Below are 17,207 nucleotides of genomic sequence, written 5' to 3' on the forward strand. Positions count from 1 at the left end.
GGGACAATAAGGAGGCCTGTGTCTTGTGACCATAGCTTACGTGTCGGTATGTACGCCAGGACCAAATCGGAAAGATAGGTAGGAGCAAGCCCATGTAATGCTTTGTAGGTTAGCAGTAATAACCTTGAAATCAGCCCTAGCCTTAACAGGAATCCAGTGTAAAGAGGCTAGCACTGGAGTAATATGATACATTTTTTTAGTTCTAGTCAAGATTCTAGCAGCCGTGTTTAGCACTAACTGAAGTTTATTTAGTGCTTTATCTGGGTAGCCGGAAAGTAGAGCATTGCAGTAGTCTAATCTAGAAGTGACAAAAGCATGGATACATTTTTCTGCATAATTTTTGGACAGAACGTTTCTGATTTGTGCAATGTTACGTAGATGGAAAAAAGATGTCCTTGAAACAGTCTTGATATGTTCGTCAAAAGAGAGATCAGGGTCCAGAGTAAAGCCGAGGTCCTTCACAGTTTTATTTGAGACAACTGTACAACCATCAAGATTAGTTGTCAGATCCAACAGAATATATATTTGTTTATTGGGACCTAGAACTAGCATCTCTGTTTTGTCCGAGTATAAAAGTTTAAAAAAATTCCGCCATCCGCCTTATGTCTGAAACACAGGCTTCCAGGGAGGGCAATTTTGGGGCTTCACCATGTTTCATCAAAATGTACAGCTGTGTATCATCCGCATAGCAGTGAAAGTTAACATTATGCTTCCGAATGACATCACCAAGAGTTAAAATATATAGTGAAAACAATAGTGGTCCTAAAACGGAACCGTGAGGAACACCAACATGTACAGTTGATTTGTCAGAGGACAAACCATCCACAGAGACAAACTGATATCTTTCCGACAGATAAGATCTAAACCTGTCCAGAACTTCGTGTCCGTGTAGACCAATTTGGGTTCGGTGATCATTGGTATCAAAAGCAGCACTAAGGTCTAGGAGCACGAGTACAGATGCAGAGCCTCGGTCTGACGCCATTAAAAGGCAATTTACCACCTTCACGAGTGCAGTCTCAGTGCTATGATCGGGTCTAAAACCAGACTGAAGCGTTTCGTATACATTGTTTGTCTTCAGGAAAGCAGTGAGTTGCTGGCGCAACAGCTTTTTCAAACATTATTGAGAGGAAGAGGAGATTCGTTATAGGCCGATAGTTTTTTATATTTTCTGGGTCAAGGTTTGGGGTCTTCAAGGAGGCTTTATTACTGCCACATCAATTTTAGTTGAGTATAGGCCTGGTATTGGATCAGTCGGACATCACCCTATATTCCTTGTTTCTTCCCTGACTCAGTTTTTTGAACGCAGAGAGACAGTCCTCTGGGTATTTATTTAAGTCTGATTCGTGACGGCCAAAAGTAATTTACCTTCGAACGGGAACAGGGAATACTGCCTTTATATAAAGTTCAGAAGAGATAAACAATGTAAAAAACGTACGTGCAGCTCACCCGCCAGCCACCACATTATTTAACATGATCTATTCGACAGCACGCCACTCCCAGGCTTGTTAATCACAGTCATTTGCATGAGAGGATAGGACTTAGAGAGAAACAGATTCGTCAATGGTGAAAAAGCCCAAAACTGTTGTTGAAAAGAATGTGCACACTCAATAAGAGGGTTTGTTGTCTTCTGCTGTCTTAGCAGTACATTACACTTTAATCAATTTAAAATTGCAGTTTGATTTGAAGAGAGATGGTGGTGAAGAAGCTTGGACAACAAAGTAATAACTATCTAATGATATGAGGATAAAAACAACATAACTGGCTTATTTAGTTGACGTACCCAACATGGCTTCCCCTTCTTTCGTCTTCCCCAGGGAAGATACTGAAGGACGGGAGGAAAGAGTCGTGTAAGCCCATCCTCAAGGTGGAATACAAGACCTCCAGGAACAGGTAAATACTCTGCCTCTCTTCATCTCATACACCTACCCAACAGATCCCAGATCCCTGCATCACACCCTGTACTGTACTAACCAACATGGTACTCTAGTGCCAGGCGAAGCTGCCTTGTGTTCTGTAAAATGAAATGTGTTTGCCATAACCACTTTTCAGGCAGCGGGATTTTCATAAAGGTTGTTGCTTTCTATTCCATTTACCCTCAAATAGAGACGTTTTTCCTATGAGATTTCAAATGATTGCCAAGAGCAGTTCCCCTGTAGTGAAAAATGTATTTGTCAAGTTTCCGATGTTTGTATTTGCCAAAAACTATTTTGATCACAGCTTGTTGTTCAGAAGTGAAACCTGGTATGAACGAGCTCCAGATAGGTCTGAGTCATCCGCTGGCTTTCTATCACAGAAAACAGTACAAAATACAGGGAGCCTTTACCAGAGAGCCTTTAACAGGGAGCCTTTACCAGGGAGACTTTACTAGGGAGCCTTTAACAGGGAGCCTTTACCAGGGAGCCTTTACCAGGGAGCCTTTAACAGGGAGCCTTTAACATGGAGCCTTTAACAGGGAACCTTTACCAGGGAGCCTTTAACAGGGAGCCTTTACCAGGGAGCCTTTACCAGGGAGCCTTTAACAGGGAGCCTTTACCAGGGAGCATTTACGAGGGAGCCTTTAACAGGGAGCCTTTAACAGGGAACCTTTACCAGGGAGCCTTTAACAGGGAGCCTTTAACAGGGAGCCTTTACCAGGGAGCCTTTAACAGGGAGCCTTTAACAGGGAGCCTTTACCAGGGAGCCTTTACCAGGGAGCCTTTACCAGGGAGCCTTTACCAGGGAGCCTGTACCAGGGAACTGTTAAGAAGCGTTTCATCTCCAGACATGGGATTGATAGGAGCCTCTGAAGCAGAATTCCCTCTTGGCTTGATGCTCTGTGTTGTCTGTTTGGAATGCATGATTGTTCCTAATTATCTCTTCCTATTTCTCCCTTCAGTGGTTAGTCAATTACAGTGGAGGCTTGTAATCATATAGTTGTAGTTGTGTGAAGTTGAATATTAAAGGGCTAGATAGACAAGGAAGTACAGGTGCACCTCTGAGACCGAGACACTTTAGACTGCCTTTCAGGGTGTGACCACGCTTTGTAATGCTGAGAGAAAACAGCAGAACGCTCTTGTTACTCACGGCCAGGACCCTGACTTTAACGGTGGGCGGTTGTGTCTGATGACCATTGTGACCGTGGGTGGTTGTGTCTGATGGCCATTGTGACCGTGGGCGGTTGTGTCTGATGGCCATTGTGACCGTGGGTGGTTGTGTCTGATGGCCATTGTGACCGTGGGCGGTTGTGTCTGATGACCATTGTGACCGTGGGTGGTTATGTCTGATGGCCATTGTGACCGTGGGTGGTTGTGTCTGATGGCCATTGTGACCGTGGGTGGTTGTGTCTGATGGCCATTGTGACCGTGGGTGGTTGTGTCTGATGGCCATTGTGACCGTGGGTGGTTGTGTCTGATGGTCATTGAGACCGTGAGACCGTGGGTGCTTGTGTTTAATGACCGGCGTGACCGTCAGGTCCGTGGGGGGTTGTCTCTGATGGTCATCATGACCGTGGGTGGATTGTGTCTGATCATGATGCCCGTTGTGACCGTGGGTGGTTGTCTCTGATGACCGCTGTGCCCTTGTGCGGTTGTGTTAGTCTGGCCCAGACCAGACAAACCCATTCACAGTCATTTTGTGGGCTGTGGGCTAACTGTCTCTCTCTGTTCTCGCGGACTCACTGAGATAGACAGGAAGAATTATGCCAAGCAGCCATGTGGGAAGGAAGGGCACCATTGGCTGAAATATACTGTACATCGCTATCCTGCCATGTGAATTTTTTATATTCCTCCTTAAGTATCTATATTATACTGTAGTTCTGATTAAATTTTTCACTTATTTTAGACACTGTGATGTTTCTCGTAGTTTCATGGTTTATTTTGTTGGGAAGGCTTAGCTTGGATGGTGTGTCAGCGGACCATCAGCTGTCTGTCGTAAACAGGACATGATGTTTTTCATGATCATCCATGACAGCTTACTGTCCATCTATTGTGTGACAAGTTCACGAACGCTCTCGTGACCGATCATCCTATGTTATACCAACATGAAATATTTCCTGGATTTCATAGCGACACTTGGTCACTCTATCATGATATTGACATAAGATCACGATAATGTCAGTCCTTACGACCTGTTTGTCTTTGTTTCCGCAGCAGTGAGCCCTATGTCATCTTCTCTGGGGGTCTGTCATATGACAAGTCCGGTGGAAGGAGGCCCACCCTGACCATCATGCACGGCAAGGCCATCACGGTGCTGGAGATGGACCACCCTATTGTAGAGTTCCTAGTACTCTGTGACACCCCATACTCCAACGGTGAGTGGAGGGTTGGGGGGGGTGCAGGTCAGTAGGTTGGGTTTGAAGGATGGAGTAAAAGCCCCCCCCCTCTCTCTCTCTCTCACTGGCCCTCTCTCTTTCACTCACTTGCTGACTCTTACTCTCTGTCTCTCTCTCTCTCCCCTTGATAATTAGTCTAATTTGAGTGAAAGGTGTGATGATAATGAGTGCCTCTGTGAGACCTTAAATTACTATATCTGCTCTCTCTCTGTCCCATACCTGGGAGAGCAGAGGAACAGGGACTTTATTACAAAGTACACACGTTCGCACACACACACGTACACATTCATATATTTACATTTCTATTTAAAGTATTGGAGTGAAGGATTTCCACAGTATTACGTTCTCTATGTCTACTGTATCTATTGGTTCTGTGTATGAATGTAATTCACTACTCTGTGTATCTATGTGACTGTCTACAGAGGTCCAGGATCCTTATGCAGTGGTTGTGCTTTTAGAAAAGGACTTCATCGTGGTGGATCTGACACAGAGCAAGTATGTACACACACACGCACACACATGCGCACACTCGCACACTCACACACACACACACACACCCTCCTGCAGTGAGGTGTCCTGCTGTGGTCCAGAGGGGAGCAGACTGTCACCTCCTGATGTGACTCGATGTGACAGGAGGTGTAACAGCCCTCTAACACCACGTAACAGCTATAAGAGTCCCAAACAGCATCAATGGTGTTATGTCGTGTACTGGAGGCGAAGTCAGGTGCAGGAGAGCAGAGTGTAGTTAACAGGCGCACATTTATATTCCGTTCGGAAACGAGAGCACTACAATAAACAAACGCGCTCAAAAAACGGAACATAAATAAAAGGCAAGCGCATAAATCAAACACCACATAACATGAAACAATTACACACAAAGACATGATGGGAAACAGAGGGTTAAATACATGTAGATTGATTGGGGAAATAAAAACCAGGTGTGTATGGAACAAGACAAGACAAATGGATATATGAAAAATGGAGCGGTGATGGCTAGAAAGCCGGTGACGTCGATCGCCGAACGCCCCCCGAACAAGGAGAGGAGCCGACTTCGGCGGAAGTCATGACAAATGGATTGAAACATAGACACACTATCGACACATTCCATTGGCTGATTAAGAGAGAGGGTCACAGATGGCCATTAAAACAAAGAAAATAAACACACACAGACACATACACAGCACACATCCACCACATCCACCCAAATGTGTCACATTGCCTTGAGAGAACCTTAGTCCACTGCCACTCCGGTCAGCTGTCTGTCACTAAAGTGTCATCATCACTAAGGAAGCAAGACAAAGACCATGTCACTGTGACACTGTCACACCTATGTTCACTGCTCTTCTTAAAATAGCCTCATTGACACTCTCTGTAGATGATACATCAGCACTATGATGGAGGAGGCTGAAGGAGGGACAGGGACGCCTAAGCTAGTTATCAGTAGCTGTGTTAACATTATAAGGATGTTGATAAGAAACACTAATTGGACAATACGGTGCTGGGAAGAACTTAAGTGGTGACCTGGGTAAGGTTATCTCCTGCAAAAATACCCGTTAGATATACACTACAAAACATTAGGAACACCTAATCAGTGTAGATGAAGGAGAGAAGTAGTAGGTGCCTGGCGCACCGGTTTGTGTCAAGGACTGCAACGCTGCTGGGTTTTTCACGCTCAACAGTTTCCTGTGTGAATCAAGCATGGTCCACAACCCAAACGACAATCCAGCCAACTTGACACAACTGTGGGAAGTGTTGGAGTCAACATGGGGCCAGCATCCATGTGGAACGCTTTCGACACCTTGTAGAGTCCACGCCCCAACCAATTGAGGCTGTTCTGAGGTCAGCTCAATATTAGGAAGGTGTTCTTAATGGTTTGTCCACTCAGTGTACATAAACTGCAATGCTCAGAGCTAGAGCACTGTACCTTTTGCTTCTTTGCTATTTAGATATTTTGGTGATAACATTCTGTAGCAGTCACATACGTCCACGTCTCCCTTGTGAGAACTCTACATGCACGCAATAACAGTTCCCTCTCCCTTTTGCAGCTTCCCCATCTTTGAGAACCCCTACCCAATGGACATCCACGAGTCTCCTGTCACCTGTACGGCTTACTTCGCTGAATGCCCTCCTGACATCATCCCCATCCTCTACTCCATAGGGGCCAAGCAGAAGAAGACTGGCTACAGCCACAAGGTACGCTACAGGTCATAGGTCAGACAATGACAAGATGGCTAAAACAAAAAAAACTCAATTACGTCCTGCATTTTTCAGTTCATGACCTGCTGTTTCTTACAATCCATGACCACCTGTTTATTTGATGACAGGAGTGGCCAGTGAGCGGTGGCACATGGACACTAGGCTCACAGACCTACCCAGAGATCATCGTCACAGGGTGAGTCAGTGGGTTCCATACTGTTGGATGGAGACCTTTTTTTTTTTAAAGCTTGCCCACTGGGCACACACTTGTTGAATCAACGTTGTTTCCACGTCATTTCAATGAAATTACCTCGAACCAATGTGGAATGCGCGTAGAATTGACGTCTGTTCCCAGTGGGTGTGAGCAAACATTGAGTCACTGGTTCTATTTATTCGGACAGGATGTAGTAAAGGTTTCCTCTGCTCCTCTGGTGTTTATCATCGGTAGAAGCATGAGAGTGGGAATGTCTAATTCTGCTACAGTTTTAGAAATAGACTGCTCTTTACCTCTTTCCCTGTCTTTTATCCTTTGTGCAGACACGCTGATGGAACCGTAAAGTTTTGGGACGCCTCTGCTAGTAAGTTCTCTCCCTCCACCCTTTCTTACGTTGAATGTCAGCAGTAATCTCTAACACTTGTCGTGTACGATTACATAACGTGGTGGTAATAGCATTGCACGTAAAGTCAAGCCTACCGTCTGTAAGCTGTTAGTGTCTTAACGACCGTTCCACAGGTGCATGTTCATAAATTGTTTATGGTTCATTGAACAAGCATGGGAAACAGTGTTAAAACCCTTTACAATGAAGATCTGTGAAGTTATTTCGATTTTTACATATACTGTAAACCCTATTCCCTTTAGGTCCTGGTCAAAAGTAGTGCACTACAAAGGGAATAATGTGCCATTTGGAATGCAATCTATATACCTCCCTGTCTTGTGTGACCAGTTACACTGCAGATGCTGTACAAGCTGAAGACGTCCAAGGTGTTTGAGAAGCCCAAGGTGGGAGAGGGTCGGGCGGGCGAGCTGGTAGAGGAGGACCCCTACGCCGTTCAGATGGTCAGCTGGTGCCCACATAGCCGTCTCTTCTGTGTGGTGGGCATTTCTGCCCACGTCATCCTCTACCGGTTCAGCAAACATGACGCCAACACACAGATAGTGGTGAGTGGATGAGAGAAGTTTCCAATCCCGCTTCCCAAGTCATTCCACATTCCACAGTTGTTTTACCACCAGAACACCTGATTTTAACGTATGCAGGGCTTGAGGGTTAGTTTACTTGTTTAGTGAGGTATGCCAGTGAGTATGCTTGCTATATCAGTCCCAGCAAATCTCTGCATCTATGTGTGTGTGCATGTGTTTGACAGTCACTAGAGGTGCGTCTGCAGTTTGATTCGGAGGACGTCATTTCCCCGTCAGAGGCAGAGAACAACCCGTGTTTCTCGGACCCCAGCTCCCACTCCCCCCAGCCGCCCGGTAGCCCTGGCAGTGGCACACAGGACAGCCTCCCCTGCCTCAAGTGAGTCACTCCTGTCAGACACCTCAACAGGCTCCGCCGGCGCCAAAGGTGTCGCTGTGATGGAAAAACCCGATTTACGCAGAGTTCCTATGAAAATGCAGAAGATATACTGAACAACAGCGTCAGAAAGAATGAATCGATATGTATCACACATACAATCTCTCCCTTTTTCCTTCTAACTCTCAACCTCCCTCGCTCTTAACAATCTCCATCAACTGTCTCTCACTTTCCCTCTCCGTCGCTTTCTCTTTCTCTCTCTATCTCTACCTCTCCCTCTCTACCCTCCTCCCTCCCCCTTTCCCTCTACCCTCTCCCTTCCCTTCCCGCTCTGTATGTCAGGGTGAAGAATCGTCCAGTGCGGATGCCCCCGGGGTACCAGGCTGAGTTGGTGGTGCAGCTGCAGTGGGTGGATGGAGAACCCCCCCAGCAGATCACCAGCCTGGACATCAACTCTGCCTACGGCCTGTGAGTGACCCTGTACTCTCTATGTGTCTCTGTACCCTAACTACCTTTCACTTCCACGCTCACACCATCCATCTCTCACTCTCTTTCTCCAGCTCTCACTTCATCTCTCCCCTCCGCTCCATGTCTGTTCCCTGCTTTTTCATGTTCCCCCCTTCCCTTTCCTTCTATCGCTCTCTGTCTTTCTTTCTTTCTCTCTGTCTATCTGTTTCACACAATCTGTCTTTTTTTACCCCCCTCACTCTCTCTATCTCCCCGTATTTCCCTCTCTCTTACCTCCTCTCTCCCTCTTTGTCTCTGTCTCTGTCTGAGCTGCGCCTCTTGATTGTTGTCAGGCGTCTTTTGTCTTCAAAGTGATTCACATCATATCCTTCTCATTTTCCAGCTCTCATGCAAAACACTGTTTTATTCATCAGCCCAGCTACTATTTTCTAATAAATGGAATAAAGTATACGCCTAAATACACAGCATGAAATTAATGTTATTTTTCTGCTTCACCCTGATACATTTTTCATAACACTCAGTCCCATCTATGATTCAAGTGTAGCAGAGGGAAACGGTAATCAGTAAAACATGATTAAAAGGTAGAAAATGCAGCTTGTATGGTTTGCTGGGAAAACAACCTGCTTTGACAGAGGAGAGAATCTTTGTTTGCTCTTTCTCTGCAGTTAATCAATAGACAGCCTCAAGGCCATTTACAAACTTCTGTTCTGAATGGCAGAGTTGGTAGAAAAAGCCGATAAATTCGCAGCTCTTTAAAAAAATAAAGAGTACATTACTGGGGGAATACACAGAAAAGGTCACTAACCTTACCCCTGAGAAGCTATTAACATTTTAAAGTGTGTTTGAGTAATCTCTTCTGTGTGTCTTCTCCTGGCGCTTATAGGCCTACACTCAACACACACACACTGGGGATATGTTACAGTGGTATGAAGAAGCAATATATTGAGCTGGATTCTAAGTGATGTTGGTTCTAGTGTGAACATTGGAATGTTGGTCGCATGCTGAAGTTATTTTCTGGAACTGGAATGACAGGTAGTCTAGCCGTTAGAACATTGGGCCAGTAACCGAAAGGTTGCTGGTTTGAGTCCCTGCGCCAACACGGTGAAATGTCTGGCTATGTGCCCTTGAGCAAGGCACTTAACCCTAATTGCTCCAGGGTCCCCTTTGATAATGGCAGAGCCTGGCTGTGACCCCACTCTCTGAGTTGGCATATGCAAAAAGAAGATATCCAATCCACATTAATACACACTTGTACATGTGTGAAATAGGCCAAATATAAGCACCCACCAAATGATTATTATAAGTCTTCCTACAGTATTTCAGGCATGCTGTTGATTGGCAATGTAGTATTTGTATGCTGGTCATCATGCTTCTCAGTACACAGGGATGTTGTTGCCACAATACAGGAAAGTGTGGGGGAAACTTACCACTTTCCATTTTCAGTGTTTCCATGTATAAGAATCCCTGATGTAATCTCTGATTCTGTGATCTCTGAATAATTTATATATGGGAAAAGATGCCTCATGTGTGATTACCTACAGTATGTGTTTTTTTTGTGTGTTTCCTGAACAGACGAGCTTCTAGTAAATTGTATTATACTATAGATAGGAATTATTCTTCAGGTTATGGGTTTCGAACCTCAGGTTTCTCTATCTGTTTTCTCCCTTCAGTTTTACACTAACTAGGTAGTGGCTGGTTCTCACTCTCTTCTCGTGTGTGTGTGTGTGTGTGTGTGTGTGTGTGTGTGTGTGTGTGTGTGTGTGTGTGTGTGTGTGTGTGTGTGTGTGTGTGTGTGTGTGGGTGGGTGGGTGGGTGGGTGGGTGGGTGTGTGTGTGTGTGTGTGTGTGTGTGTGTGTGTGTGTGTGTGTGTGTGTGTGTGTGTGTGTGTGTGTGTGTGTGTGTGTGTGTGTGTGTGTGTGTGTGTGTGTGTGTGTGTGTGTCAGCCTAGCGTTTGGGAACTGTAATGGGCTCACGGTGGTGGACTTCCTTCAGAAGACGATCCTGATGTGTATGGGCACACTGGACCTGTACGGCGCCGCAGACCCCTACCAACGACTCACACGCTCCCCACGCAAGAACAGACAGTCCACCTCAGGTAGGGGAACACCCACACCCCGTGTTCCACACACACATACATACATACAAACTCATATACACATGAACATAAACACATATATTGGTATGTTTGCACACACAGACATACAGTGCATTCGGAAAGTATTCAGACCCATTAACTTTTTCAACATCTTGTTACCTTACAGCCTTGTTCTAAAATGTATCAAAAATTATTTATCTCGTCAATCTACACACAATACCCCATAATGATGACGCAAAACAGGTTTTAAGAAATGTTTACAAATGTATAAAAAAACAAAAACAGAAATACTTATGTAAATAAGCTATTCAGACCCTTTGCTATGAGACTCGAAAATTGAGCTCAGGGGCAGGCATCCTCTTTCCATTGATCATCCTTGAGATGATTCTATAACTTGATTGGAGTCCGCCTGTGGTAAATTCAATTGATTGGACATGATTTGAAAAGGCACACACCTGTCGATATAAGGTCCCACAGTTGACAGTGCATGTCAGAGCAAAAACCAAGCCATGAGGTCGAAGGAATTGCCCGTAGAGCTCCGAGACAGGATTGTGTCGAGGCAGAGATATGGAAAAGGCAGCTTTGAAGGTCCCCAAGAACATGGTCACTCTGACAGACCTCCAGAGTTCCTCTGTGGAGATGGGAGAACTTTCCAGAAGGACAACCATCTCTGCAGCACTCCACCAATCAGGCCGTTATGGTAGAGTGGCCAGACGGAAGCCACTCCTCAGTAAAAGGCACATGACAGCCCGCTTGGAGTTTGCCAAAAGGCACCTAAAGGACTCTCAGGCCATGAGAAACAAGATTCTCTGGTCTGATGAAACCAAAATTGATCTCTTTGGCCTGAATGCCAAGCATCACATCTGGAGGAAACCTGGCACCATCCCTATGGTGAAGCATGATGGTGGCAGCATCATGCTGTGGCGATGTTTTTCAGCGGCAGGGACTGGGATACTAGTCAGGATTGAGGGAAAGATGAATGGAGCAAAGTACAGAGAGATCCTTGATGAAAACATGCTCCAGAGCACTCAGGACCTCAGGCTGGGGCGAAGGTTCACCTTCCAACAGGACAACGACACTAAGCACACAGTCAAGAAAACGCAGGAGTGGCTTCGGGAAAGTCTCTGAATGTCCTTCAGTGGCCCAGCCAGAGCCCAGACTTGAACCCGATCGAACATCTCTGGAGGGACCTGAAAATAGCTGTGCAGCGATGCTCCCCATCCAACCTGACAGAGCTTGAGAGGATCTGCAGAGAAGAATGGGAGGATTGTAGCATCATACCCAATAAGTCTCAAGGTTGTAATCGCTGCCAAAGGTGCTTCAACAAAGTACTGAGTAAAGGGTCTGAAAACTTATGTAACGTAACAAAATGTGTAAAAGGTCAAGGGGTCTGAATACTTTCCGAATGCACTGTATCAACAATTCTCTCTCTCTCGTTGTCTCTGTCTGTCGCTCTCTCTCACCTTTTCTTTTGTATTCGTTACGACCTTAGTCTCCAATTCTGCCTCTCTATCTTATCTCATCTGTCCATTCTTTCTCGTTCTTGTATATTTTCCTAACCTCTCTGTGTCCCTACAGTACAGACATACATACATACAGTACATATGCAAAATAAAAAAACACACACAACTGTTCACAAACAGCCACGCGAGGTGCATGTGACAGGCTGCATTCCGCGGGAGCATCATGTGCATGTTGTGGTTCTTTCTGTTAGTCCGGCTTGAGCACTACTGTAAGATAAGAGTCACAGAAGCTTTCCTGAGACTGACACCCTTCTGAGTACTACTAATCTGGACTGGTGCTGGTACACCCTGTGACTACATCACTCCTCCTAGCCCCCTCCACCCTCCCACTACACACACATGCGCATGCACATGCCTGCAGACCCACAGACAGACACACATGCAGTGCTCTCGCTGTCTGTCCATTTTCTGAGGAAAACCCACAAGAACTTAAAAGTAGAGAAAAGGCTTAGAATAACTTCGGAGGCATAACCTTTGTATTTTTTTCTGGAGGACAGTTTAATGTACGTTTTAAACCCTCCTCGCGATCTTGGAAAGGCTTTTTATCTTGTAAAAACTCCCACAAGTATACCTGAAGAAACCTTCCATGTATTCAGGACTTTGTTTGGCAGCGGTAGAGGTAGGAGGAGGATGACTCTGGGCTTTGAGTCCTTCTTTCCTTTGGTATTGCGCAAAAGCTTTTATAGAGCGACGGGACTATTCACATTGCCTTCTCTACTTCAGTGAAGTCTCCCAGGGTAGCCTCAGTCAGATCAATCAGTCTCTTTTAGAAGAGAGAAAAGAGAGAGGTAGAAAGGGATGCTCTCGCCCCTGAAGTTGCTACTTTTCTCCTTTTCAGTAATGGCCAGCTTAACTCTGTTCACGTTGCTTATCTGCGTAGTTAAATAAAGGTTAAGAATATAAAAACATGTAAAAACTAAGTATGATGTCCTTTAGCTGTTGTCCCTACCACATATCTATGTGAATAGGACTATATATGTTTTCATCTCACGTAAGAAGATGTTTTATTGTTGGTTTTATTGCAGTATTGCACTTTTCTTACACTCAATTCCAATTGATTAACAATGCTTTTCCAGAAATACAACTGTACATCAACTTTGCCCAATCAGGAAGTTGTGCAAGTAATGCTAATTGGACTTCGGGAAGGTGGACTGGGTTTGTCCTTATTTTCCCCAATACTACTAGGTTTCTGTCTATTCCTGTACAATGCTTTTTCATTTTGGGATAAGTAGGATCAGTTACTGTTTGGGGTTGGAACCTGGGTTGCTCTGTTCTCCTTTACACTAACTGGGTTGCTGCTTGCCTTCACTTTATTTTTCACTCTGGGCCTTTGTGTTCTTCTCTCTCTCCCTCCTCCTCATCCCTCCCTTTTGGTGACTGTGGCTGCTGGTGTGGGCATGTGGGCCTGCCTGCAGACTTTTGCATGCGCGGCCTGTCTCACTTTTATTCCGATTCAAAGAAAAGGATCCGTACGTCCTATCAGAGTAAGTCAGGCCATCCTCAAGGCAAGGAGACCGGGGAGGGAAACAAGGGGACAAGGGAAGAAGGGACCAAGGGAAGAGAGAAGCAAGAGGATTATGGCAAGGGGACGTACTAGAGAGATGATTGGAATGACATTGACTGTTGCTGAAACAGCTCTGAAACAAATCCCAGTGGCACAGCTATTAATGAATCAAATGCCAGTGCTTTATCAAAACCTATGAATTATTTAATCCAGTTATGTCAATATAGTATGTCCTTTTGCCAAGGGTCCCCTTTTATGAAGTGACTAAATGTCAAAAAGCCAAGACACTGTATACATTGTAAATGCAGCACAGAGATTTGCGTGAGTAAACGTTCAATCATGACATAGACATCCAGACATCATATAACTACGATGTGGACTTTTCATAGCTGAGTAAAAGTTTTTCTTTATTAATACACTATTTGAGACATTTAATCGACTTTGTTTTATTTCACAACTTCAAGAACCAAGCATTCATTTGATGAATTACTTCAAATTAAACATTTCAGGCTTTTGTTTCCCTATAGTTGATCAGAGTCAAAAAATGTATTAAAACATTGGAGCTGAGTTTTGTCCCAGCACAGTTACTCAGTTAGAACAGTGCAATTTTTTGGAATTTCAAGACATTTAACTTAAAGTTTCGGTAAAAGACTAGAGTTTAGATTTCACATGAGATTCTTGGTTTTACTAGACTTAAGAGCAACTTGATCACGCTGCGACAAGGTCTGTGTTTCTTTATTATTTGTGTGTATCTGTTTGAATGAGGCTTGTGCTGCATACACTATGTTTTATTAATACATTTGTCATTACTTTAACGTTCAGATATCAATCATAGGGAAATGTAGGCCCACCCCTCTAAGCCTGGTTCCTCTCTAAGATTCTTCCTAGGTTCCTGCATTATAAGGAGTTTTTCCTAGCCACTGTGCATCTGCCTCTGCATTGCTTGCTCTTTGGGGTTATAGGCTGAGTATCTGTAAAGTACTTTGTGACAAGTGCTGATGTAAAAATGGCTTTATAAAATCAATGTGATTCATTGAATAGCGAACATTGAAAAGGATTGTGTTGGGTAATATCTGATGCGCTGACATTACAGGCCTCAGGCTGAATACTCAGCCAAACTCTGCAGTGCAGGCCTCATATCATGTGGTGTTCATTGCCATACATGCTGGTAGTGAACCAAGCTGATCCTGAGCTTCAACACAGACGGAAATTATTCACGTTGAACTTTTAGCTATAGCTATATTGAGATGTGTGGCCTCTGTAGACCACGGTATAAGTAAAGAAATGGAAGATGCGACTACTTCAGAGGTGTCCAATTTCTATGTATCTGAAATTGACGCACGCTATAGAATCCCCTTCTAGCCAATCAGAATCCCGTATCAAACAATGCTGTGGTATAAATGATCATCATGTATGGGGGAAAACTTCCTGAATCTTGTGTGTTGCGTCAGGATCAGAGTGGTACGCCTAGGCAACGGACAACGTTATGCTACTGATAACTGTATGTTGTGTCTCCATGGCAACAGATGCTGTTAAGGCACTGTCAACTGTCTGTTATATCACCATGCTTTCTTTATATGACCATGACTGAAGAGTCTCTCTTTATCCCACGTCCTTCTCCTCCTCCTCCTCCTGTTGGAATCTGATTGGCTGCGACAGGCCTTACAGAACTCTCCGATAACCAGGTATCCATGGACATGGAGAGAAGCAAGTCACCCACCTCAGGTAACGCCTCACACACACACACACACACACACACACACACACACACACACACACACACACACACACACACACACACACACACACACACACACACACACACACACACACACACACACACACACACACACACACACACACACACACACACACACACACACACACACACACTCTCTCTCTCCACCCAACTCACTTCACAGGATTGTTACATCTGATCAAAGCTGAAGGTCGTACTGGGATGCCGGTCGGTTTCAGCAAGAACCTAGCCTCGGGGTATGGACTCTGTACCTGTCACTGGGGTACGGACACTTTACCTTTGGGGCATCGCTTTAACTTGAAGTGAATGGTAACTGTATTAACATATCACCCTGGAAGGATACTTCTTAAAGTGTTCCCAGGTAGCACATAACAAACCATATGTTTCTTAGAGCTCGGTGAGAGCGTGGTCATTTAGCATTCTATGGTTAACCTTGCCACAACTTTCTTGGAATGGTGCAGGATAGTTGCATTCCTTTGGAACATTATCAGCACATTGAACCCTTTGACGCGTGCGATCACATATTTGTGATCGTTGTTCAGTGGTCCCTGCAGCATCACAACGCAAATATGTGATTGGGACAGCAGAAACAGAACGTATGATGCAACAAACGCCTCTAAACAGCATTGTTGTCTGAAAAGCATCTAAACAATGTTTTGTACTGATGGGAAATAAAAGGTCTTCATAACTTTATTCCTCAATTTCACCTTTTATTGTAAAAGATAAATGTGACCTTCTTCATCCAAGCATCAGACGGACCACATCCACAACCAAACGCGTTCCATAAACCAGTCTAAATAACAGGTGGCGCTGACAAAAAACAAAAACAACATAAGTTAGCAACCTAACAGCTAAGCTAACAGCAGCTAAATTCTTTATGATGGCAGCCATGTTTGTTTATGTTTGACAAGCAAAAACTCCCTAATCCTAGAATGCCATTCACTATAAGACGCAAATAAACAACGTCTAAGTCAAAGATGGCTGTGCAAACTTAGTTTGGCAACTTTTCAGCATATTACAAATCTTCAATGTACTTGTTATAGTGTATACAAGAACCGGAGCACATGACTTGACAAGTCGTTTACAGTTTTTGACAAATCACAAAGCAAATAAAATGTTATATTCTCACAGAGCATCACCCCAAATACAAGCCTACTGCCTAGCCTAACTGTAACACGAAAGCTAAACAGGGTAGCCAGATATGGATGAAATCATTTTATGGGGGCTATGTGGGGGGGTTAATTTAATGTGTGGAGGGTTTTCAAGTCTATGGGGGGTAGAAATGGGGGAAGATATCATCGGGAGATATGATGCAGGAAATATTACTATGATGTAGGATTTATCAATAAATGGGGGAAAACACAGGAGAAGTTTCAAAGCTAAAAAAATAAACCTGGAAAGGGGAATTAGAGCTGGCAACCCTGAGGTACCTTAGTTACAATCTGATGCCGCGTTCAAAACAACTGGGAACTAGGAAGTTGGAAATCTCAGACTTCCGACTTTAGTGTGTTCAAGACAACTGGGAACTCAGAAAAAAACTATCTCCGACTGGGGAAAAATTTATTTGAACGGTCATCTAACTCGAAATTTGAACTCGGGAATTCCGTCCATTTTCTCGAGTTCCAATCTTCCGACCTGAAAATCACTGACGTCATGATTTGACCTCGAATTTTTCAGAGTTCCCAGTTGCACCATAAATCAGTCGAGTGCACCTTCCCTTCACCTCGTTTTGTTATAACATCTTTGGTCTGACAGACACTTATGTGACAACCAGAATGCATTGTATGATGCCAACAAACATGGCGCCACAAGTATCTGGGAAATAGCTTTGCATTAGCTAAT

At 44.4% G+C, this 17,207-nt stretch overlaps 1 protein-coding gene across 13 annotated transcripts in view; it reads left to right on the plus strand.

Annotated features, from left to right (window-relative positions):
- The window catches only part of stxbp5l (syntaxin binding protein 5L), a 232,412-nt gene that overhangs the window by 177,691 nt on the left and 37,514 nt on the right, over positions 1-17,207 (plus strand). For 8 of the 13 annotated variants that reach the window (XM_071340638.1, XM_071340642.1, XM_071340639.1 and 5 more), the window contains 12 exons: positions 1,815-1,890; positions 4,128-4,288; positions 4,732-4,804; positions 6,355-6,502; positions 6,634-6,701; positions 7,043-7,083; positions 7,450-7,664; positions 7,868-8,019; positions 8,359-8,484; positions 10,428-10,579; positions 13,518-13,586; positions 15,266-15,331. In XM_071340638.1, coding sequence (XP_071196739.1) covers positions 1,815-1,890; positions 4,128-4,288; positions 4,732-4,804; positions 6,355-6,502; positions 6,634-6,701; positions 7,043-7,083; positions 7,450-7,664; positions 7,868-8,019; positions 8,359-8,484; positions 10,428-10,579; positions 13,518-13,586; positions 15,266-15,331 — 1,347 coding nt within the window. The remainder of the gene's footprint in view (positions 1-1,814; positions 1,891-4,127; positions 4,289-4,731; positions 4,805-6,354; positions 6,503-6,633; positions 6,702-7,042; positions 7,084-7,449; positions 7,665-7,867; positions 8,020-8,358; positions 8,485-10,427; positions 10,580-13,517; positions 13,587-15,265; positions 15,332-17,207) is intronic. The other 5 variants (XM_071340640.1, XM_071340644.1, XM_071340645.1 and 2 more) reach the window with 1 other exon arrangement.

This window comes from Salvelinus alpinus, chromosome 14 (genome assembly GCF_045679555.1).
Source record: "Salvelinus alpinus chromosome 14, SLU_Salpinus.1, whole genome shotgun sequence".
NCBI lineage: Eukaryota > Metazoa > Chordata > Actinopteri > Salmoniformes > Salmonidae > Salvelinus > Salvelinus alpinus.